Source organism: Mirounga angustirostris, unplaced genomic scaffold (genome assembly GCF_029215605.1).
Source record: "Mirounga angustirostris isolate CCGP_5_RB_7025 unplaced genomic scaffold, mMirAng1.0.hap1 SCAF_8, whole genome shotgun sequence".
NCBI lineage: Eukaryota > Metazoa > Chordata > Mammalia > Carnivora > Phocidae > Mirounga > Mirounga angustirostris.
In genome coordinates, this window is record NW_026991716.1 from 76767030 (window position 1) to 76790853 (window position 23824).

A 23824-nucleotide genomic window follows, 5' to 3' on the forward strand; every position below is an offset into this window, starting at 1 on the left:
GGCTAGCATGGGTAGCTCCCTGATGATCCCAGAGCTCCTTACATCTAAGGATATGATGTGGGAACACACATCCTGTAACAGACCTGCTCACCCAAGGTCTCCATGACTGTTATATTTTCTGGAATTTTGCAAGCCAACTCTTAACTGTTGGTGCTTGAAATTGACCATGATGAGAGAAATAATAGCACAGTCATCAGCAACCACCACAATCAACACATCACTGCACACATTTGTTCCCTGTGCAGCAGCTTCATCATGGGGTAGCCCAAAGGCAGCTTCAGTGGCGTATTCCTCAACTGATGCTTTGAGTCTTCTGTCACAGGTAGATGGCAATCTTCACAGGTAAGCACAATGCTTACTTCCCATAGGTGACATTTATCTTTCAGCAACAGGACCGATGCTTTTTGCCTTATTATGCAGCAGTATCAGGCAGACATACAAATACTCTATTTGTCCAAAGAGTAAGATTTCAAAGGCATTCCCTTGCCTAGTTCTAGGGACACTCCTTACAGAGAAAGCACAGATCTCCCCTGACTGGCCCAGGAATAAGCAAACATTATCTCCCAAGGTGTACCTGTGCAGCTGCCGGCCGGGCCAACAGGGTCTCCCTCAGTGCCTTGTTCAGACTCTGAATGGGGGATGCCTCACTAGTGGCTGCTGGCTGTGACAAAAAATCAGGCTGTTCCTCCTTGTCACTCTCCACCAAGGATGACCGGCAAGGTTCACTCAGGACAGCTTCAAATTTCTTCATGAATTTAAAGAGGGTCCTGGCCCCACAGAATGACAGATGAGGGAATGTAAAAATGGCATAATGCATACACACATAACTTAATAACCTGTACTTCTGTATACTTGGACTCCTTAGATACTCATAACCATCCTGTTTGTTTTTAAGGAAAAGTAGGGCAGGTATTGTCATCTCCCTTTTCTAGAAGAAAAAACTGAAGCCAGGAATGGTGGGATCACTTTGCTCAAGGTAAAACAGCTAGTAGGTGACAGAAGACTCAACCCTTCTATAGTGCTTAGCCTGCCTTGTCTCAAAGCACACCAATTCCTTCTGTATGTAGACTTTGCTTTGGGTGGTAAGGGTGCTGCTGAAAAGCCACACCAAAACAATCTAATGCTTCATAGTAAGTTCAAGGCAACTCTAAGGCCACATTAACAATGTAGTCTTGCTACCTACCATACAAAAGTTCTGAGCTTTGGTCACCCCCAATTTTTTAAGTAGGGCTTGAACTCATGACCTTGAACCAATGCAGGGCTTGAACTCATGACCCTGAGATCAAGAGTTGGACACTTAACCAACTGAGCACGAAGTTATCCCTGTCACCCCCAATTTTTTAAAAAACGAATTACCTGTGTGTCTTTTCCACAGATTGTTTAATGGACCAGAAGCTGACATCATTCCACTTGGATATTTTAACAAATTCCTGTAAGATACATGAAGATCAAGGAATAGCTTTATAAAGCTGGTGTCATTCTGTTTCCTTCTAAATCATCTGTTTGCTAAAGACCAGAGCCCACTCCATCCCAAATACCGGACTATGTACCAGTAAATAAGTAAAACGAGTTTAAAAAAGGAACCACGTATTTTGTCACAAAGCAATGAAAAAAGAGTGCTGCCACAATCAACAGGTCACCTGATATGTATTCCATTTGCTGGTTCCACAACCACTGAGAGTTATCAAAAGACAGGGCCCTCCTTTCCCCCAAGGCATCTTGATGACACTCAACACTAAATGGCACCCCCCTCAGGTGGAAAATCAGCCTGGGCAAGAGCAGGGGAGGGAGCACTAACAGACCTATGTGGCAATCCCCTTGAGGAGCCTTTGAAAGGGGCCACTCCACTAACCCCTCACACACTTGGACAGGTCAGTAATGGAGGCAATTCCACAAAATGTAAATCTTGCCAACCTACTTGGCAGTTGCAATGCTCTCCTCCATTCCCCAAGAGCCCCCTGCCTCATAGTTAAATGGACAAAAGAACAGAACTAAAAAGAATTTGCTGATTTTGTTCTCCCAAGATTGGTCATGACAGTTGCTCATCTTACTTTAAGTTCTTTTTCAAGGGGGGAACGAAGTTCCACAATTTTGGTTTGGACCCGGTCCAAGAATTGCTTGTAATAATGGTACAGATTCCACAGAACACTGCAAAGTGAATCTGGAAGAAATGAAAAGAAAACAAAAACACCACACTTGCGGCACCTGTGGGCTCCACATTTTAGTGATGCTCCTTCCTCATTATTTTAAGACCCTGAGATTACAGCACAACATTTCACAGGCAGATTATGTAACAGCTCATCAGGGAGCCTATGTCTAGCAGTTCCCAGAGATGCTGGCAGGCTGTCAACACAACCCCATTTTTTCATTTCAGCTTGGACTGAATTTTGTTGCACTTTTGTCCTTAAAGACGGTGTACTCAGATGTTCCACTAAACACAATTTCAAACCCTTTCTCGGAATCTTATTGTAAAGTAAGCAAAAACTGAGCCTGTTGTAAAAGATGGCCTATTAAGAAGCTCACCCTGACTGCTCCTTCACATACAACCTATAGTCCTAGTTTCATTTCATTCAAATAGGTGTGGTCAGGGACAGTAATTGACAGCATTTTATGTGCAGTTACTTGATACGGAGTAGAGCTCTCACTAGAACAAAGGATCTAATTATGGCCTGGACCAAACAAAAGCTTAGCAGGACATCTAACACTGTCTAGACAGAAAGATATACAGCCCTTAACACACTGATTTCCAAGATCTGCATTTGGCAATTTACCTCAGGCAGAATCCACTAGTCAGGGCTTCATTTATAACCAGTTTGTACTTTAATGTTGTTCTCTGTATCTAATGTGTATCACTTCAAAGTAAAAGATGATTAAAAGTGTCTCATTTAAAATCTGGTGTGCAGGGGTGCCTGGGTGGCTCAGTTAATTAAGTGGTCTGACTCTCGGTTTCAGCTCAGGTCATGATCTCATTGGTTGTGGGATCGAGCCCCACATGACACCCCGTACTCAGTGTGGAGTCAATTCTGTCTCTGCCCCCCACCCCGCCCCGCACACTCTCACTCTCTCTCAAATAAATAAAATCTTTCTAAATAAATAAATAAATAAGAAAGAAAGACCTGGTATGCAACAAGATACCTATCTTATGGAGAATTCAAAGCCTAACCCATTTAAACAATGCAGTGTAAAAGTATTAAAAAAAAAAATACACACACACACACACACCCCTCCCTCCTTACCCTTTCCTTCAACTTGAGGCATCAACAAGACATGACAATGGAAAACCAGTAACATCTGAAGTCGTACGTGGAATTCTCCCAGTGATGATCCTTCAATAAATGCTTGTAACGTGCTGACCAGCAACATAAGGGTCATCTGTTTGTCATCTTTAGAGATTCAAAGAAGAAAACATATGTACCTGCAACCATCCATATTTATAACATGCATGTAATCTATTATGGGATACATTGAGGGATGGAAGGCAAGTAGAGACCATGAAGTGAAACTCTGAAGCAAGGACCACAGGTAAATTCCAAGCTGATATAAAAACAGCTGCACTCAGGATATGTGTTAAATGCACTCACAGCAAATTATAAAACTGAATTACAAGGTTTTGTTTTAAGCATGAAATGAAAACACTTTTAACTCAAGCATGTCAACTAGTACCTAAGAAGAGAAATCTTCATTTTGACTAGTCTCTTGGATACACAGAATAAGGAAACCTTATGACTAGCTTTCTAGAATCTGGAAAAGTCACTTAAAACTCTGAGAAATACCATCAAGTCTAACGACACACCCCCATGTAAAAGCAGCAGTGCCAGGGGACATGGGAAGAGGTAAACCCCACACTCTGCAGCACTCTACAATTAGCCTGCAACTTCTAACTACGCAGGGAATTTATGGACAGTGTTACCTTCCTGCTCCTCTGTTTGTTCCTGCATGTGCTTCTCAAGCATCTGGTAGATGGAGAACCAGTGCTTGGTGGATTTCTCAGTATGGCGCTTCATGGTATTATCCAAACTCATAGACCAGCAGCTGAAATGTGAGAGAAGAGACCAAGCAGGCATTTAAAGAAACCCATTTGAAAGATCTGAAACCACTGAAGCAGAAGCTAAACGTTCACTATGCTCTCTTCCCAAGTGGAAATGGAGAAGACATCTGGTTTGCTGCCTTGGGAAGGTATGCTGTTGTCTGCTCTCTACAGAGGTCATTTTAATGCCCTGCTTTTAATTCTGTGATTAATAACTGAAAAGCACATTCTCAGTCTTACCACATAAACTCTGCAGAAACAAACTATCAAATGATCCTATAGCATAAATTTGGGAGGGGAAGGGAAGTGAAAGATTAACACTTACTTCAGTTCCAGTTTACGCCAACGAATGATCATCTGACTGACTAAATCAAGATGTTTCCGCAGAGATAGAGCTCGACTCGCATTCTCCTCCCAATCCTAAAAAGCAAAGATAAAATTTACTGTGGCCATTATTCAATCCCTTAATCACCTCCCGCCCTCAGGAATATCTTGGATTTTTTGTCCTTGAGTGAAGACCAATGGGCCCCTAAATAACTTTTATGCCAATTTACCAATAGCAACGAGTTTATATCCAGTGTATCAAGCTTCTACTTGCTTCTGGTCACCTGACAGAACTTCAGCAAAGCCAAATTTAGGCAAAAAGCAAAGGATTTAGGGAGATGAGTCTGAATTGCTATTGTTAGACATGTGACCCCCTCCAAAGTGCAGAACCCTAATGTGATAATTAGAGAAACACCAGATACTTTAGAGGCTGTGAGAGGACAGAGGGGGATGACATGTGCAGGCATGGGGCTAGCCCACCAGGAAGCCCGGGCCGAAGGAGCCCTCAGTACCAGCAGATGCTGCATCCCACCCTTGAGAACAGGGAAGGCAGATCCCTCATATGCCCCATAAGGCAATGGCTTCACCTGTAATGGTCTGACCCCATGCCAGAAAAACCAAGGAAGCTTATCCCTCTCTCCAATCCAAACTGTAACTTTCTGTCCCTCTAACAATAACTCTGCCAGAAGATAATCTTTTTTCAATTGACTACAAACTAAAATGAGGAAGAGAGGGGCACCTGGGTGGCTCAGTCATTGTCTGCCTTCAGCTCAGGTCATGATCCCAGGGTCCTGGGATCGAGCCCCGCATCGGGCTCCCTGCTTGGCGGAGAGCCTGCTTCTCTCCCTCTCCCACCCCCTCTGCTTGTGTTCCCTCTCTCACTGTGACTCTGTCAAATAAATAAAATCTTAAAATAAAATAAAATGAGGAAGAGAGAGAATTATCTTACCTGTGCCTTAGCCAGAAGGATCTCTAAGCCATTCAGGAACTTTGAGATGGGACTGGAAAGTGGGAAACTACGAATTCTATCCATTACAACCAGCAGCTGCAGAAAATAAATAAAAATTAAAAAAAACAAAACAAAATCAAATAAATTAAAAAATAAATTTAATTCAAAGATTAAATTAAGAAAAGAAAAAGAAAAAGAAAAAAAGGAAAAAGATCTAGGTATCTCTGTGGGAATATCATCATCCAAAGTCACAGGGTACTGAAGAGTGACCTGATGAAAGTTTTATGCAAAGTCCCTGCTACACAAGTACCTGTGAAAGCCATGGAGGAAACTTCCAGGACTGTGGATCTAAAACATTTTATCTGCATTACTCTAGAAAAGACACAGAGTTTGGGAAGATTATTTTTTTTTTATTTTATTAATCTCTACAGCCAATGTGGGGTTCGAACTCACAACCTAGAGATGAAGAGTCACATGCTCTTCTGACTGAGCCAGCCACCTTAACCACTCTCCGTTATAAGAATTATTACAAAATTGGCTGAAGACTACAAGTGAGGTCTGAGTTAAAATTGTCAATCTTGAAAAAGCGAGGCCTTTGCTAATATACATAGGTATCTGAATAAACCAAGCAATACAACAGCATTTTAACATGTGGACAGCAAACTCTGACCAACAAATAAAATTAGTAGAATCCCAGACATCATTTATACAACAGCAGTACAAACTGGTATGTCCATCCTGCAGTGAGTAGTGTCCACTGAAGTGGGGTTCTGCAAACCTTTGTTTATATATTGAAATGTGCACATGAATGCCTCCTGGAGATGGCAGAGACCGTATCCTCAGGGCTCGCTCCTCACCAGCTGCCCTACCTGTTCAAGGGCCGGGTGTTCTGGCCAATCCTGCAGCAGCTGAATAACAGCCTCTGAGAAACCTTGAAGCACAGGTTGACAATGCCTTGCTTCTGGGACATTGGGGTGCTGGTAGAAGTCATAGGGCCCATCAGGCTTCACCATCAGATCTGAGATTGCCTCACTAAAGAGAGTGTTACGGGAGAGGGTGCAGGCCAAAAGTTGGCTGCCCAAGAGTTGGTCATTCAGCTCAGCTCCTAGGAAGTTAACAACATCATAGTAAAGTCAGTGAACTCAGTAGGCTAAGCTATCAAGTTACAAAGATGACAAAAACATGCTCAGAAATAATGAACTACTGGAACTAATGAAGATATTTCAACACCATTCATGCCCAAAGCAACATGGGCCTAGAGGACTAGGACCCTAATGTCAAAGGAATATCATCAAATCTGCCAAGCTTCTCAGAAATACAGAGGAACTCATATATTTGGCTGTTATCGAGAAGCTACAGAGTTTGGTTTGATGGATTCAATTTCCTGGTTTTTGTGGCTGTCTTGGTAGGCAGAAAGGAAATTTAAAGCCTCCTTCCTAATAGCAAGGAATAACTCATGAGATCATACAGGAAACTGAATCAAGTGAAATTCTATAAGATTAATTTCTGAGTTCCCAGGTTGCTCCCAGGAATATGTGATTTGAAAAGCACCGAAGCTATTAGAGGCAAATTAGAAATAATACTGAGGAACAAAACCATCTAAACTAAGTCCATATCCTTATTTTTTTAATCCCTTCACCCCAAAGTATTCAAATGATAAAAATCCACTACTGCAGAATTTTAAACCAAGTTTTTTGAAGTAGCTTGAGTCTCTTAAGCTAAGGAAACTCCCTCAATAAGGAATTTAGCAAAAAACAGGGAAGTAATGATTTTAATTGTTCCAGAACTAGCAATCACATTTATTCATTTTCATTTTCCAAGAGTATAACAAAAGTAAACTGTCATACCCATCAGAGGGTAGAAGTGTGTCACAAGAGATGCCCCAGTTTGATAGCAGGACAGAAACAGGCCAAGGTAATGCTTTGTCTCGTGTGGCGGCAGAGTCTGTTGGTACCAGAGGGACCGAGCGAAGTTGAGGCACAGCTGCTGGTGAATCAGCATCACAGCTTGCATGGAGCTCTGGGACAGGAGAGCAGGGTCTGTGGCTGCTCCCTCTTCTTGCCCATCTGAAGTTCCCTTCTTCTCTTCCAGTGTTGGTTCTACCAGAATATCTGCAAAATCCTGTCAATAACATTAGAGCAATTGAACTGCTAAAAATCAAAATCCAGGTCTAAGCCAAAAGAAAGGGGCAAAGATGAAGCATGAACAATCAAGAAAATGAGGTAGTGACTTACATAAAGATGTAGTAAAAAGGATGATTACAAAACCAGTCAAAGGTAACACAGGTGGTATCAAGGGAAATTATTCCCAAACAAACCCTGTTACCAACCACCCAACCTTTTCATGATGTGGGAACTGCTTTCTGAACTCCCGTTCTTCCTCCTCCTCCTCACTCAGGGCTGTCCTGGAGTTCCTGCTCCTGTATCTGTAAAGGCTGTTTTCCTGCTCGGCCTTCTCTTGGGCTATGCGTTCCTGTTCATCCCACTCATTGATAATTTCCTGAAAAGTTACACATTTGGAAGGAAACTTGTTTGTCTTTGCTGAGGTGCTTAAATGAACAAAGCAAAACTTGTTATCTCTTAATTTCTCATGATAACAAAAGTACCATGGTTCAAAAACAAGTAAACGCCAATGTCCAAGAAACTAAATCCCAGGTAATAGAGAGCAAATGAACTTTTCAAACTGTGTTTCTGCAGCAACCCATTTTCTGAATTCCCCCTTGATGTACTGCTACTTTTTCACAGGTGTAGAAACTTGCTACAGTAGAGTTAATGCCACTGGAACTTCCTGTCAGGAGTTAATTATGTTTTGTACTAAGGACAGGCTCTGGGTAGGCAATGTGGGGACTGTGATTCAGACTGCACTTGGCTAACAACTCAAGCAGCTGGCCCAGGAGTTCAGGAAAGGGAAACGTGGGTTGGGGGCAGGGTGGTTGCAGGGCACCAATCAGACAAAACTGGGCTATGCCTTATCAGACACTTCTTAAATCCCCAGTAACTCTAAGATTTTAAGTCCTTAAGTTGGCAAAAACTATAAACAGTACTGATGAGAACTGAGGAAATGAGTATCCACCATTCAGAAAGATAATCTGTATTAAAAACCTAAGTGGTTAATCTTCATCCCAGCAATTCTGCTTTCTAGAATTTGTACCCAAAGACCTAGGTATAAGACTATTTATGGTGATGGTGGTGGTAATGTTTTCTAAGATAGTAAAAAGACTACAAATATTAAGTGTCCAATGATGGGACGCCTGGGTGGCTCAGTTCGTTAAACATCTGCCTTCAGCTCAGGTCATGATCCCAGAGTCCTGGGATCGAGTCCTGCGTCGGGTTCCTTGCTCAGCGGGGAGCCTACTTCTCCCTCTCCCACTCCCCCTGCTTGTGCTCTCTCTCTCTCCCTCTCTGACAAATAAATAAAATCTTTAAAGAAAAAAAAAAAGTGTCCAATGATAAGAAATTAGTTAAATGTCTTAGACCATAGCCATATAATAGAAAACTAGGCAGCCATTCAATATGATGTAGGTAAAGAATACCGTAATTATGGAGGAAAATAATCACTAAATGCTGTTAAGTTTTTTAAAGCGAAGTATAAAACAGAATGGATTTTAACAGTGGTGTGCAGAACTGTAGCAACTTAAAGACCAGTCTCAGAGACCACAGAGGGGACAGAACTGTCCTCAATTAAAGCACACCTTTTATCTATTACGTATCGGGAAACTAGTATAAGGCTTTTATTTTAAAAAGAGTTCTGCTAAAAAACAAAAATTTATAAACCACTGGGACAAATGACTTAAATTTATAATGTCATAGACATACATGTACAGATACATGTATACAAATAAACCCAGAACGGGACGCACTAGTATGTTAACAGTTATACAGCTTATTTAAGTGGTAAAATCTAGTAAGTTTCATTTATGTTTATTCTTTTAATTATATAAATTGAGAACAAATTGTTTTCATTGGTAAGAGGAAAACAGATTTTCTTAATAAGTTGATACTATTACCTGGCAAAAACCACCATAAATAAAGTCAAAAGACAAACAACAAACTAGGGGAAAATACTTGCAGTGTGTATCACAAATAAAGAGCTAACTTCACTGATTTTTTTCTAAACTCTTAAAAACTGAGGGACAAAGACCCCCCAAACTGACAGTTGAATAGGAGTCAGAAAGGAAGACACTAGATACCACTGCCCAACCACATGGGTCTTTCTACACAGGGTATTGCTAATGTCCTACAGATGCCCCTCTTGTGCTCCCAGCTCCCTGCAGCAGGAGGCCGGGCCTGGACCCCCAGAAATGGGCTTACCTGGCATACATGTCTGAAGAGCTGCAGGGCCCTCTGGTCCAGCTCTCCCTTGCACAGCACATGGGAGCGCAGGTAAAGGAGGGCATTCAGCAGCAGCTGCTCTCGAGTGGGGCAAGGTCTCTGGCCCTTGCCTTCCAGCTCCTTTCCTCCTGAGCGCTTGAGGAGCAACTTCCCAAGGCTTCGAAGAACCTCCTCTGATTTCACTGAGCATAAAGCGTCTGCATGAGCATAGTAAGTGGGGAAGGTGGGGCCCACCGATGGAAAAGCCAACAGGGATGTGGCCAGGGTGCCCAGCCTGTCTGCACAGACCACACTGCCTTGGAATGAAGCATAGACCTCAGATGCCACCAGCCTCATGCCATGCTGCAACTGCAGGATGGATGCTTGCAGTGGGGCCACAGAGTCTGGATACAGGGCATACTCCTCTGCCAGCCGCTTCCTGAACTGGTGGTGGGATTGCTGCCAGGAAGCTTCCTCCTTCAGAAGGGTCTGGGCCACCTGGGCAGACCGAGGCCCATCCATGTGGAGGGCCTGCAGGAGCCGTGTGAGCAGATCCTGAACAGCAGGGGCCTTGGCAATGCTGGTGACATAGTGGTGGATCTCCTGCACCAGTGACTCGTAGGCAGGCACCTGGGGTCTAAAGGCCTGCTTCTTTGACAGGCTGCAGATTAAGTTCTCCAGATGATCAATTCTTTGGCGAAGTAGTCTAAAGGCAAATTAACACAATATGCAAATTCTGTCAGGTGAAAAACAGCAAATCTAGACTGAGTCTTTAGCTCAGGAAAACAGAATGAAGGCAGATCAGCTGCTGAAGAATAATATGAAGAAAATATTGACAATTATAATGTAAATGAATAATACAGAGAGATCATTTATCACATACCACACATGGTGTTAAGCAATGTAGATGCATATTTCATCAAAGTCTAATCACAATTCACTTAAGTAGTTGCTATGATCCTCCTCTTACAGACACGGACTCTGAGGCTCAAAGGCATTAAGTGATCTCCTTAAAGTCTAAAGCCAAAGGACAGGAACCAGACTGGAATGCAGACCTACTACACTACACAATATTTACCAAGACAACAAACCCACACAGTGCACATCATCAGATCCAACTTCTATCATGTTGAAAATAAGTTCTGGTTTCAACCCACCTGGTCCTATGTGAATCCTGCCCCTCCTTTCAGAGTATTAATTTTTCCTGACCATAACCATGGCTTTAGGATCTAATTGCTAATGTAGAGACATGTATTATCACCTCTAACATTGCAATTACACTGCAAAGGTCAACCTCAAAATGTCTTTAAAAAACAAAAACAAAAAAACAGCACAACACAATTACTCTGCTGTTACCTGATGTGAGGATGAGAGTAACGGATAATGACTTCATTTTCCAGGTCTGTTCCAGTCAGTAGCTGGGACGAGAGGTTTCGGGTCTTCCACTCACACTGCAGCTGGTGTAACTAAGAGAAAGGGAAGAAGCTGGTCTGCTGTGCCCAGCTATGACCATGTCCAGGAGGACAATGCCCTGGGAAGGGTAGAGCAACTGGATGGAAGGAACCTGGGCTCTTGAATGATCCAAGAGCAGGGGTTTTTGCTCCATTAATCTGGATCACTCACCTTAGAGCTATTAGGTAAAAGAAACTATCTTATTCACACCACTGAACTTCTAGGACTCTGCTATAGCAGCTTAGTCTTTACCAACTCATATACTAGTTCCATATTTTGAAGAAGGAAAATTATATCACTATCTTTATGTATTCAGTTCCTCAGTTTGGTTAGAAGTTCAACTACTGAGGAATGCCACTTAATCTAAATTTACTTGATTCTTGAATTTTAGATAACAAACACCCAAACTTTAAAACCTGAGGAATACCATACCATATCTAAAAGAAATTATCCAAGTCCAAATATTCAAAATTTAGTTCAGGTAGAGAGTGTATGGATAGGAGAGATACCACTAGTTCTCTGGCAATGCCTCAGGTGTTTGACTGTTGTGACCTCCGTCTACTGCAGCCTATTGGCAAATGCATCAGAAGCTTAGGAAGGGCCCCTCCAAGTACCTAAGCTTACTTAGAGGAACTCTCAAAGAGGAAAATGCAGTCTTTAGAATACACTCCTGGGATGTCACAGAGCAGCCTATGCAAAATCATCCCTCTGATGCTCCAAGCATCCAAAAAGCAATAAAAGGAGTAATATACTAAGCAAACCCACCCAGTCAGGGATGGAGCTCATGCTCCAAACTCTCACTCCTCCATACCTCTTCCTTAGCATACTTGAGTTTGTATTCTCTCTTCACTGCAGGGTCAAAGCGTGCCTGCGGAAGCCATGTCTGAATCTGGAGCAAGCCAAGGCTCACCCAGAGGCTCCCACGGCGGGCTGGCTCAGGAAGGTCCCGTTTACCATCCCCTTCCCCAAACAAGTGGCGCAGGGAGGTGAGCAAGAGGCATAGCAGCTCTTTGGGCAGAGCCTCCTGCCCAGCCATGTCCCCAAGAGTCTGGCCCACATGCTGGAAGGCCTGGCTGTCCCCGAGCAATAGCTGCTCGCAGTTCTCCATATACTCCTGCCGCCGGGGCTCAGGGAGCAGCTCTGCCAAACCTGCCAGGTGCCGGCACAGCACAAGCCCCTGGAGCTGCGAATCCGTGCGTCTGTAGAGATAAGGAAGCATTTAAGAGTTTGTACTACATCAAACAGCATTCCTTTCTCACACTATCGTTCTCTCAGAAAATGACACAGCAGACTGCACTGCCAATAGCTAAAGGTGAATTTCTCTTCTCAAGTAATCTTACATGCTTTTCCAAGCACCACTCTCTTTATCACAATAAGCTTAAAACTGACAGAGGCACTGGCCAGCTCATAATAGCCTGTCATGGGCTAAAAACTTGCTAATCCAGCCAGAAAATATACTTGCCTTCACCCACCAAAACTAGCTTCTACAGAAACAAGTTCTGACTGAGTTTTCTGCTACATGCTCTGTAGGAAAGACAGACCTTTACAGTCTATGGGTGGCGGGGGGGGCAGGGGCATGTAAGAATACCTGAACTCTGCGACTGAAGGCATAGCCATGTTGGTCCAAAGCACCAGGCTGATGTCCCGGAGCTGCAGGGCTCTCTCAACCCACTCTCCCAGGGTGACATGTGAGGAGGACAGGATGGGAAAGCCACTCACATCCCAGGGACTTGCTTTGCAGCTGTTGGTCAAGACTTCAAAGCAGCACTTGGAGAATACAGCTCTACTGAGACTGCCGGGGCCCTGATGAAGAGAGGTCATGTATCTTTTAGAAATTAACTAAAAGGATTTCAACAAGCAGTTGAGCACTGAGCACTTCAGAGGGAAGAAAGAGAGTAAGAGAAGGAGGTCCAGGTTGCTAGGACCAGGTAAACCTCAACCAGAGTGCAGACTGGGGTCAGGTGTTAGCAGGCTTTAAAGAAACAGACTCTATTCTTAAAGAATGAGGAGCAATTGGTGCTTTACTACTGCAAGAAAATCCCTCCCACCTGGGCATCAGGAAGACCATTCTTGTAGTAGAGCTAGGGGCACATTGCAGGAAGGAGAAACTTGGGAAGCAGGGAAAAGAGTAAGAAGATAAATGTTAAAGAGTCAGGGACAAAGGGGCACATGGGTAGCGCAGTTGGTTAAGTGTCTGCCGTATGCTCAGGTCATGATACTAGGGTCCTGGGATCGAGCCCCACGTCAGTATCCCTGCTCAGTGAGAGTCTGCTTCTCCCCCTATTTGTGCTCTCTTGCTCATACTCTTTCTCTCTCTCAAATGAATAAAATCTCTTAAAAAAAAAAAAAAGAGTCAGGGACAAAGTTTGTCAAACCTGTGCTCCTTGGACTATTCATCTGAGACACACTAGTAGCTGTCCACAGCGAAGGATTAGGTGGTTAAATAAATAAAATGGGAAACACCATATACTCTGCAACTCTTGGGGAATCCATAAGATTTATCACTAAATGCTCTGAGAAATGTGTTACAATAAAGAAATCAATTTTGAGGGGCGCCTGGCTGGGCTCAGTCAGAAGAGTATGTGACTCTTGATCTCAGAGTCATGAGTTGGAGCCCCATATTGGCTATAGAGATTACAAAAAAAAATTTTTTTAATTAAAAATATCAATTTTGATACAGAAAGAGAATAGAAGAGTCCAAAACAAAGCCATGAACATCTGTGGGAATAAGGTATGACAAAGGTGGCATTTCAAATGAGCGTGGAAAGGATGAATTAATAAAACATGGTGTTGTTATACTGCTTTTGGATATACTGTTTGTATAAAATATTTGTAAACCTACCTCACAAAACAAGATATCCAGATGTAACTGATGATTTAAATATAAAACAAAACAAACATATACAAGAAAATATGGGCAAATGGTTTTTAACTCTAGGGATAGTGAAGAAAGACTTTTTTTAAAAGCATGACACCAAAGCCAGAAAATAGAAAGGGGCCAGAGTATTCGAAAAGAAAACATTATAAAACTTGAGAGACAAGAGAACAGCAGAAATATATTTCCAACCATATGGTGGATAAAATTTTAATATCCATAATAAAGAGATCTTCAATAAGAAAATGATGATGAATTCAAATTGTTTTTTAGCAAATGAGCAATAAACGACTGAATAATGCAGAGAAGGAAACATTATATATATGTGTAAAGATGTTTAATCCCAAAAAAATAATCAGGAGTACAAATTCAAATGAGATTTTAAAAACTGAATAATTGGCAATACTTAAAAATGTTGATAACACCTAGTGTGTCAAGGATATGAAGAAACAGGTTCTTATAGATACAATAAGTGAAATTGTGCTCTAGTCCTAAGTCTTCCTGTGATCATCCAGGACTTTGTGACCTCCCCCTTTACTAGCTCCTAGCATGTTTAAAAAAGTAAACATACCCTGATGTTTATAGCAGCATTATCAACAATAGACAAATTATGGTAACAGCCCAAATGTCCGACTGATAAATGGATAAATTAGATGTCAGGTGCGTGTGTGTGTGTGTGTGTGTACACACACAGGAATATTACTCAGCCATAAAGAAGAATGAAATCTTGCCATTTGCAATGACATGGATGGAGCTAGAGAGTATTATGCTAAGTGAAATAAGTCAGAGAAAGACAAATGCCATATAATTTCACTCATATGTGGAATTTACGAAACAAATGAACATGGAGGGGGAAAGAGGCAAAAAAGAAACAGACAAGTATACAGAACAAACTGATGGTTACTGGAGGGAAAGTTGAGGGGGGATGGGTTAAACAGGTGATGGGTATTAAGGACTGCATTTGTGATGAACATCAGGTGTTGTATGTAAGTGATGAATCACTAAATTCTACACCTGAAGCTAATATTACTCTGTATGTTAACTAACTGGAATTTTAAAAACTTGGCCGGGGTGGGGGGGTAGTAAAAAACAAAAACCACCTGCCTAGACATTCTGAGAATTGCCATAAATTTCTTTAACTGTGCAGACATTCTGACCAAGGATTAAATTCCAGTTCTTGTAACATATCCACAGAAATGCTAGGACAAATAGACAAAGATTTACACAACAGTATGCAAGTATGCTTGTTATAGGAACACAGGGGTTGGGGTGCCAACCCTCCCACGCAATAAAAAAATCCATGTATTTAATGGTTAACTCCCAAAAACTTATGTACAGTACAGAAGAACAAGACACCACAGGTCTTCTCATCCCCAAAGTCAGCAGAGTTGGACCCTCGAGTGGTATCTGCTACTTGCTCCTCCCCAAGAATGCAGAATCTCCTTCCATGTAGAGTCCAGAGAAAGGCAAAGAACCAGGAAAGGCAGAGTACCATTACTCACCTTTCCAGGTCACTGACCCCTGCTGCATGGTTGTAACACAGTTTCTGCTTACAGGAAATGCTGGCAAGCAGTGAGCCAGGGGTCACTATCCCTGTGGTATTAACTGCTTGCCTTGGACTTTCAGCACCATGGACAACACCCCTTCCCGCTGTCCCCCGTCCCCTTGGCCACCAAGAATCCTGCTTAGCGCTTATCCTGTGCCCTGGTGTTTTTCTAGACTCCTCACCTCAGAGAGTCATCATTCTGTGGTCCTCTGCCAACTCTGCCAATGACAGGCCCTGCCACTTCAGTGAAAACCCCCACCCCGCCAGTCCCTTTGTACCTATCTCAGTCAAGACCTCAATGAACCGAGCTTTGCACAGGTAGTGGGATAAGGAGTGCCAGAATCAGGTGAGAGACCTGCTGTTCAGCCTTCCCTGCATCTTTCCTCTACCCTCCCTTTGCTTCTAGGCATTTGGCAACTTCTACCTTACTTTTCAATACAATATAAAATACATATTTACTGAGAAAAATCCATGTGTAAGTGACGCTGTGCAGTTCAAACCTTGTGTTGTTCAAGGGTCAACTGTATACACACACACATATACACATGTACATATACATTTCTATACTGTTAAAATATTTTATAACTAGAAAAAAGGTATTTTTTTTTAAAGATTTTTATTTATTTGCCAGAGAGAGAGAGGGAGAGTACAAATGGGGGGGGCAGCAGGCAGAGCAGGCAGAGAGAGTAGGCTCCCCACTGAGCAAGGAGCCCAAAGCAGGGCTCGATCCCAGGATCCTGGGATCATGACCTGAGCCGAAGGCAAAAGCTTAACCATCTGAGCCATCCAGGCGCCCCGAAAAAAGGTATTTTAATTAGAGAAGAAAGTGAAGACTTTTTTTATTATTTTAGAGAGAGAGAGTATGAGTAGGGGGAGGAGCAGAGGGGGAAAGAATCCCTTAGCAGACTCCGCACTGGGCGTGGAGCCCGATGCAGGGCTCAATCTCACAACCCTGAGATCATGACCTGAGCTGAAACCAAGGGTCAGATGCTCAAACGACTGAGCCACCCAAGCACCCCAAGTGAATATATTTAACTTTATTTGCTTTAATTCAGAACTTCCCAAATGACTTAAGATAGAATATCTTTTTTGGAGATATACTTATTAACATCCTGCAGAAAATAAAGTATTACAATCACTTATTTAGTTACTGCTCTGTCCTAGGAATAAATGTTTATTGCTAGATCAAGAAATTTTTTCCACTATCAAACACTTTTATGATTTTATGTCAACAAACCTTCAATGTGGAGTCCAAAAGGGACTTGGGCATCTCCCTCTGCTGTACACCAGGCAGAGGGCTCCACATTAGCCAGTACTCTGGATTTGTAGTCACAGTACTGCTCCAAAAAGACATAAATGTGGAATTAAATAAGTCAGACCACAATGAAATAATTTCTTCAGTAGACACCTAGAGATAAATAGATAAGAGAATATTTGAGAAAAATTCCATAAGTCAAGTTATGAGGTTTCCCTCTTATAAGACTCATCTAAAATTAACATGGGTTTTAAAGATATTAATTCTAATGTCCCTGATTTCTTGCCACCCTGGTCATCTTGGTTAAGCCACTTATCATCTTGTTTATAATTTTATAAAACTGAGATCTGCTTTTTATAAGGCACATGAGGAAATATAAGTGAATCACACGATTATAATATCAGCAAAATAGGTAAGTGAATAAAAGTTGTACTAATGAAGTTATATTAACTGCAGTTTACCACTATTCACATTCAATAGTTATTCTTGGGGGAAAGATTAAAAACACTCTCACACTGTATTTTTGCACAAACAATAAAAATAAGCATATTTCAGACTCATTTAACTGGAAACCAAATACAATGATTCTGTAATAAGAGTTGTGAAATACCCAGATAATTACTGCAAAAAACACTCAAAATTCTCCCCTTTGAAAGTTAATTCAAGTAAGACTGGAGTTTCGGACATAAATAGAACATTCTGCAACCAGTCTGCCGCAGAATGTCTAATTGGCTCATAGTATAGAGGTTTATCTCCCTTTTTACCTTCTGATGGTGCAATAAGAACCAAAGGTCTCGAAGCTCTCGCGGACCAATTGGTGTGTGCTTAAGACAAAATGTGATGTGATGACTTATCTCCTCATCTATCTGGGGTGGCTGATTTTTGCTGGACCTGTTCCACAAATAAAGAGGAAGGAAGGATGGGTTGTGGGCTATCAATAAATTGCTAGAAATCTGCTATGTATGGGAAGATGGAACACACAGAATTTACAGTGCATTTATTAAAATACAAACAAGCAATTCTACTGGAAAAACACCTAGTAACTTGTAGAGGTGGAGTGAAAACAAGCAAAGAATCAGTGGCAACAGGCCTCCCTTGGTTTTGGTAACTAGTCCCCTTTAAGACAAGTCTATGCTTTGTTTCACAAGTCGGATACATAGAATAACCTAACAAAAAAAAAAGTTCTCCCAAGGAAAAATGGCTTACCTTCTTAGACAAGCCTGTGTCATAAAATCAGCTGTCACTTTGTACTGCCAAAGCATCGCCAGGTACTCCATTGCAGGCCACAACTGAACATTCCTGGTGAGTTGGATTAAGGAGGTAAAGTCTGGTTGGAACAGGGAGGAAGCTTCATTGTGCTTTTTCTCCAGAAAACCAACTGAAATTCCTTTGGCTTTTAGTTCTAAACAATGGGCATTCACAAGATTCTTCAACTCATCTGGACAGAAAGACACATGCAACATTATAGCATAGTGGTCAGTAGAACAGGCTCAGATTCCCAACAACTAGTTATGTGACTGTGAGCTTAACCTGAGCTTAAGTTTTGTACCTGTGAAATGATGTCATTAATACCTGCACAATTCTGATGACAGAATTAAACAATATATGTAAAGTCCAACTCTATGCCTGACACGTATTTAATGGTAGATATAGTATACAAAAAGTAAAAAAAAGGAAAAGAGAAAAGAAACAAGCAGAAAAAAAGAAAATCTAAGGGAAAAACTTAAAAATTTATTGGCTGTAGAGCAGCAAATACTTCTGGAGCATCTGTCAGCAGGCTAAACTCCAGAGTATATTACCTGGGTTGGCATCTTCCAGAATATTAGCTCTGAGGACCAATCCCCAGGCTCGCAAGAGACTTTTCTTTAAAGTCCATTCAGAAGCAACCACTTGGAGATGATTAATGTCTTCCCACCTTCCACTTTCCCCAAGGGCAGGCATCCGCTCTCTGATGGCAAGCGCTTTGTTAAGGACTTTCAATTGAGAAAAACACTCCACCACCAGCTTGTTCTGAAACAACAAAACCCAGGAGAACCTACTATCAAGGAGAAAGGAGGTTCTTTTTAGCAACCTGTTCAGGTATAAGAAAAAATATGAAACACTTCCACAATGCTTCTAGAAAACATAAGGTTTGTTTACTCCTGTTGCTCTCAGGAGATTTTATAGTAATAAAGTTAAAACTCTACCCAGACTTAATACTCTCCAAGAATAAACAAAATGTTAACACTTCACAAATCAGTTAATAGTATTGTGAACATTTAGGTTAAGTGTTACTGGCAAGGATGAGTCTAGTTGAATGGCAGTCCCCATGCTCCAGGAGAACTTAAGATGTCAAGTCTTAGTGTTTACGACATGTTTCTAAGTTGTACCTTAAAAGGAAATGGTCGTCCCAGGAACTTCTGCAACTTCTTTATACCAGTGAAGCCACCAGTTGGGCTCCCCAAGCAATTCTGAATATGTTCTGAGACCGTCTGAACCTCTTTGTAATATCTTTAAAGAAGGAGAAAAGGGAAGAGGGAAGTAAGGAAAGGGGGAAATGCTGGATAGTAGAGACCTCATTTACATTTTATATTTGATTCACATTCACCAATAGGCAAAGGGAATCAACCAAAGTAAAGCAACAAGTTTCAATTCCAAACCTTTTTTTATCATCATTGGTACTACAGATATTGACATTATTACTCAAAATATGAGTCTTACTTGTTTTCATGGTTCATTAGGAGTTGAGGGATGTGACGGACCAAATGTTTCAAAACCCAGTGCCAGTGAAGGGCAAGCAGGGCCAGGCCTGGGGCATCCACTTTTACTGTGTCAGCCACGGTCCAAAACCGGTCCCGCCACCGCAGAGAATCCAAGATCTAAAAACAAAGTAAACCAAACTACTCACAAGCATTTCTCGGTAAAAGACACAAGACCCAGATTTCAATTGTTAATCAATACTCAACATACACACATAAAAGGTCTAGCATTTGACTGAAATATTTTTAGGGACATTAAAACAGTCAAAGAAGGCACAGATTTTTTTCCTCCAAGCACTTGAAGTTCAGAGCTATTTCCTTAGAGAAAATGGAATTACTGGGTTATATGGTATGTGTACATGTAATGTTATTAGATACCGCCAACTTTTCTTACAAAGCAGTGGCGCTATTTTGTATTCCAACCAGCAGTATAGGCGAATTTCGACTGTTCTGTTTCCTTACCAATACTTGCTACTACTGTTAGTGATTTTAATTTTAGCCATTTTGTGGGTGGCACTTCACTGTGGTTTCAATTACACTTCCTTGATAACTAATGATGTTGCAAGTTTTGAAGTTCTTACTAAGCATTCACATATCTTCTGAGAAATATCTATTCAAATTATGTTGCTCATTTAAAAATTTGGGCTGTATTAGTTTATATAATTTATATATATAATATCTATAATATATAATTATAATTTTATATAATACAGCCCATTTTTAAAGTTTCTCCAGAGTTGGGGCGCCTGGGTGGCTCAGTTGGTTAAGCGACTGCCTTCGGCTCAGGTCATGATCCTGGAGTCCCGGGATCGAGTCCCGCGTCGGGCTCCCTGCTTGGCGGGGAGTCTGCTTCTCCCTCTGACCCTCCTCCCTCTCATGCTCTCTGTATCTCATTCTCTCTGTCTCAAATAAATAAATAAAATCTTTAAAATAAATAAATAAATAAAGTTTCTCCAGTGTTTTCATTTTCTTAGAGATGTCAAGAACAGAAGGTTTTGATTTTGACAAAATTTATCAAATTTTTTTTCTTTTTTTTTTAAATATTTTATTTATTTATTTGACAGAGAGACAGTGAGAGGGAACACAAGCAGGGGGAGTGGGAGAGGGAGAAGCAGGCCTCCCGCCGAGCAGAGAGCCCAATGCGGGGCTCGATCCCAGGACCCTGGGATCATGACCCGAGCCGAAGGCAGACGCTTAACGACTGAGCCACCCAGGCGCCCCCCAATTTTTTCTTTTATGAAGAATCCTCTGGAATCTTTGCCTATCCTCAGGTTATGAAGATTTTCTCCCATGTTTTCTTACAGACATAGTTTTAGCTTTTATATTTAGATTTATGATCCATTTTAAGGTAATTTTTCTATATAATGTAAGACAGGGGTGAAGGCTCATTTTTTAACTTTATTATATGAACTTTATTGTACTTGTTCCATCACCATTTGTTGAATATACTGGTTTTCCCCATTAAATTACCTTTGCATATTTAGAAGAAGAAAAAAAAAATCAATTGACCCTATGAGGATCTATTTCTGAATTCCTTTTGGTTTCACTGGTCTACGTGTCTATCCTTGTGATAATACCTACTGTTTTCACTAAAGTAGATTTGTATTGCAAATCAGGTGAGTCTCTAACATTGCTCTTCTAAAATGTATTTTTATAGCAAAGTGGTCTCAAGATTTCTTGAGTGATTTCTCTCAGAGAGATAAAAGCTATTTTCATAATATCAAATTATTTACCTTTTTTCACTATGTTGACATTTGCACTGATAGTACCAATAAAAGAGGTGGGATGGGTGGGATGGACAAACTGTGACTGGGTATCTGGCAAACACTATATTGAAAATGAAGTGAATCTGCCAGTTCAAGAAAAGCAATTGAGAGTATTTGTTGTCAAAGATAAAATTCAAGCTTTCAAGTGAAACCCAGAACTTTGGAAAACCAAGACCTTTACAAATTCCCAATACTTCAAGATTTTTCTGATGAGGTTTGTGATAGTTTTTTTTTTTTTTTAAGTTTTTTTAAGTTTTTTTTTTATTCATTTGAGACACAGAGATACAGAGAGAGAGAGAGAGGAGCATGAGCAGTGGGAGAGGCAGAGGGAGAGGGAGAAGCAGACTCCCGGCCGAGCCAGGAGCCCGATGTGGGGCTCGATCCCAGGACCCCGGGATCACGACCTGAGCCGAAGGCAGACGCTTAACCATCTGAGCCACCCAGGCGCCCCGATAGTTTTTCATCAGTGTGACTCTGTTGACACTGAAGAATGATTTATCAACATTTGGAAGATCTGATAATTCGGTGAACAATAATTTCCAAATCACCAAAGCATGAGCTAAATTCCTACAAGAGTAAAAAGTAAAAGTCCATCCAAAGTGCAAGCTAGACGAATGAATTTTGATGCATGACAAGTTTGGTGTATTTTTTCAGATTCCACATTACAAGTAATCTTTAGAAAACTATCACTTGTCAAGTTGTGGTACAGTATCAAAGAAAATTATTCACAGTTATATGAAATGGTTATGAAGACATAAGGTTGGAAAAGGGAGGAGTAGAACTATATAAATAGAGGCCTAAACAACATAATGTAAGATGAATGCAAAGATTCCATTTTCTTCTGTTAATCCATACATTAAAAAGACTTGAAGAAATGTAAAAATAGTTGCACTTTTCATTAATTTGTTTTGAAAAACAGTTGATTCTCATTAAAAATGTTATTCCTGTTAACATTCAATGGATTTGCTATTGTGTGTTTTAAGCAAATTAATATTTTTTGTATTCTCAGATTTATTTCCTAATATAGTAAATATGTATAGATGTGACTATAAAATCTTTGATAAACTTTTTAGACTCAAGACTTAGGGTCTTAAAAGTTAAGACCTACTATTCTTGTTTATTGAAATTATTAGAATAATCCAGATTCAAAATTCAAGGATGTCTAAGACTTAAGTGGATTAAAATATAAATTAAAATTCCAATGTTCTCCAAGAGGTGGATAGATTGTAGTACCTACATTTGATGGAATATTACTTGGCAATAAAAAAGAATGAACTCTTAATACAATAAACAATATGGATACATCTCAAAATAACTGTTTTGAGTGAAAGAAGCCAGACAAAAAAAGTATACTGCATAATTCCAATTATATAAAATGCTAGAAAAATGCAACTAACCAAAAGCATGTTAATGGATTCCTGGTTTAGGGTGGGGGCAAGGGAGAGAAAGGAAGATGAGGAAAGGCTTGAGGGTATTAGATATGTTCACTATTGTGGTAATGGCTTCACAGGTGTATACATGTCAAAACATAAAATTCTACACTTCAAATATATGCTATTTGTCAATTATATACCCACAAAGCTCTAAAATATGTGTGTATATATTTAAAACTGTTAAGAACAACTAAATTTCTCAAGTAATATTGGACATATAATAACAACATTGTAGTTTGTCTCACCCCTAAAAATCTTAAACATTTGTCTTGGCACAAAAATAAAAAATAAGGTATATTTCCTCACCTCAATGACACTGGCATTAGACACCATCCCCTGAGAGGACTGGACCCAGAGCAGGATTAGTGCATCACAAAGTTCAAAAAAAGCAGCAAGATTGACCACAACTTCATGGGGCAGGCTGTGATAGCTTTCTGGATCTTAGAGTTGACACAAATAAGAATATTCCATCAGATTTAAATTAACATCTGGACATTTTTAAAATCAACTGTAATATGGAACTTAACTGCATCTCTAGTATGAAGGTCAATTTTAAAGGTCAAAATTGAAAGCAAATTCTTAGCCTACTATTATATTACACTTAGCAAATCAGGTATGCATATCTATAGAAGTTCTTAACGTCTTAATGAAAAATGAAAATTAAAGAGCAATAATGGGTATTTTACAAGTACTTGTTTATTTATTTATTTTAAAGATCTATTTATTTATTTGACAGAGAGAGAGAGACAGCGAGGAAGGGAACACAAGCAGGGGAGAGGGAGAAGCAGGCTTCCCACCGAGCAGGGAGCCCGATGCGGGGCTCAATCCCAGGACCCCGGGATCATGACCTGAGCCAAAGGCAGATGCTTAATGACTGAGCCACCCAGGGCGCCCCACAAGTAATTGTTTAAATACAAAACAAAAACAAAGTGTATATATGTTTGAATGAATAGATAGCACAGAGGAGAAGATACAAAGGAATGCGACTATTAACAATAACTGCTTCAAAGGCAGACTTCTTCAATTTTTATGCTTCCATATAGTCCAAATTTTTTCCAACAAGCACAGATACCTTTTCAATTAAAAAAAAATAAAGGAAGGATGAAGAAAGAACCTATAATGAAATACTTAGGAGCATGAATTTTTTGA

The 23824-nt window shown here is 40.7% G+C and overlaps 1 protein-coding gene across 3 annotated transcripts in view; it reads right to left on the bottom strand.

The window, feature by feature from the left end:
• Positions 1 to 23824, bottom strand: part of MDN1 (midasin AAA ATPase 1) — a 159670-nt gene that overhangs the window by 35424 nt on the left and 100422 nt on the right. For all 3 annotated transcript variants that reach the window (XM_045867230.3, XM_064597868.1, XM_045867229.3), the window contains exons 53-73: positions 22982 to 23115; positions 19439 to 19596; positions 19108 to 19228; positions 18538 to 18748; positions 17945 to 18176; positions 17503 to 17629; positions 16721 to 16891; positions 12651 to 12865; positions 11874 to 12261; positions 10967 to 11076; positions 9611 to 10316; positions 7638 to 7799; positions 7148 to 7421; positions 6170 to 6405; positions 5301 to 5396; positions 4353 to 4447; positions 3911 to 4032; positions 3237 to 3383; positions 2052 to 2161; positions 1357 to 1430; positions 575 to 767 (exon numbers count right to left, since the gene is read on the bottom strand). In XM_045867230.3, coding sequence (XP_045723186.2) covers positions 575 to 767; positions 1357 to 1430; positions 2052 to 2161; positions 3237 to 3383; positions 3911 to 4032; positions 4353 to 4447; positions 5301 to 5396; positions 6170 to 6405; positions 7148 to 7421; positions 7638 to 7799; positions 9611 to 10316; positions 10967 to 11076; positions 11874 to 12261; positions 12651 to 12865; positions 16721 to 16891; positions 17503 to 17629; positions 17945 to 18176; positions 18538 to 18748; positions 19108 to 19228; positions 19439 to 19596; positions 22982 to 23115 — 4082 coding nt within the window. The remainder of the gene's footprint in view (positions 1 to 574; positions 768 to 1356; positions 1431 to 2051; positions 2162 to 3236; positions 3384 to 3910; positions 4033 to 4352; positions 4448 to 5300; positions 5397 to 6169; positions 6406 to 7147; positions 7422 to 7637; positions 7800 to 9610; positions 10317 to 10966; positions 11077 to 11873; positions 12262 to 12650; positions 12866 to 16720; positions 16892 to 17502; positions 17630 to 17944; positions 18177 to 18537; positions 18749 to 19107; positions 19229 to 19438; positions 19597 to 22981; positions 23116 to 23824) is intronic.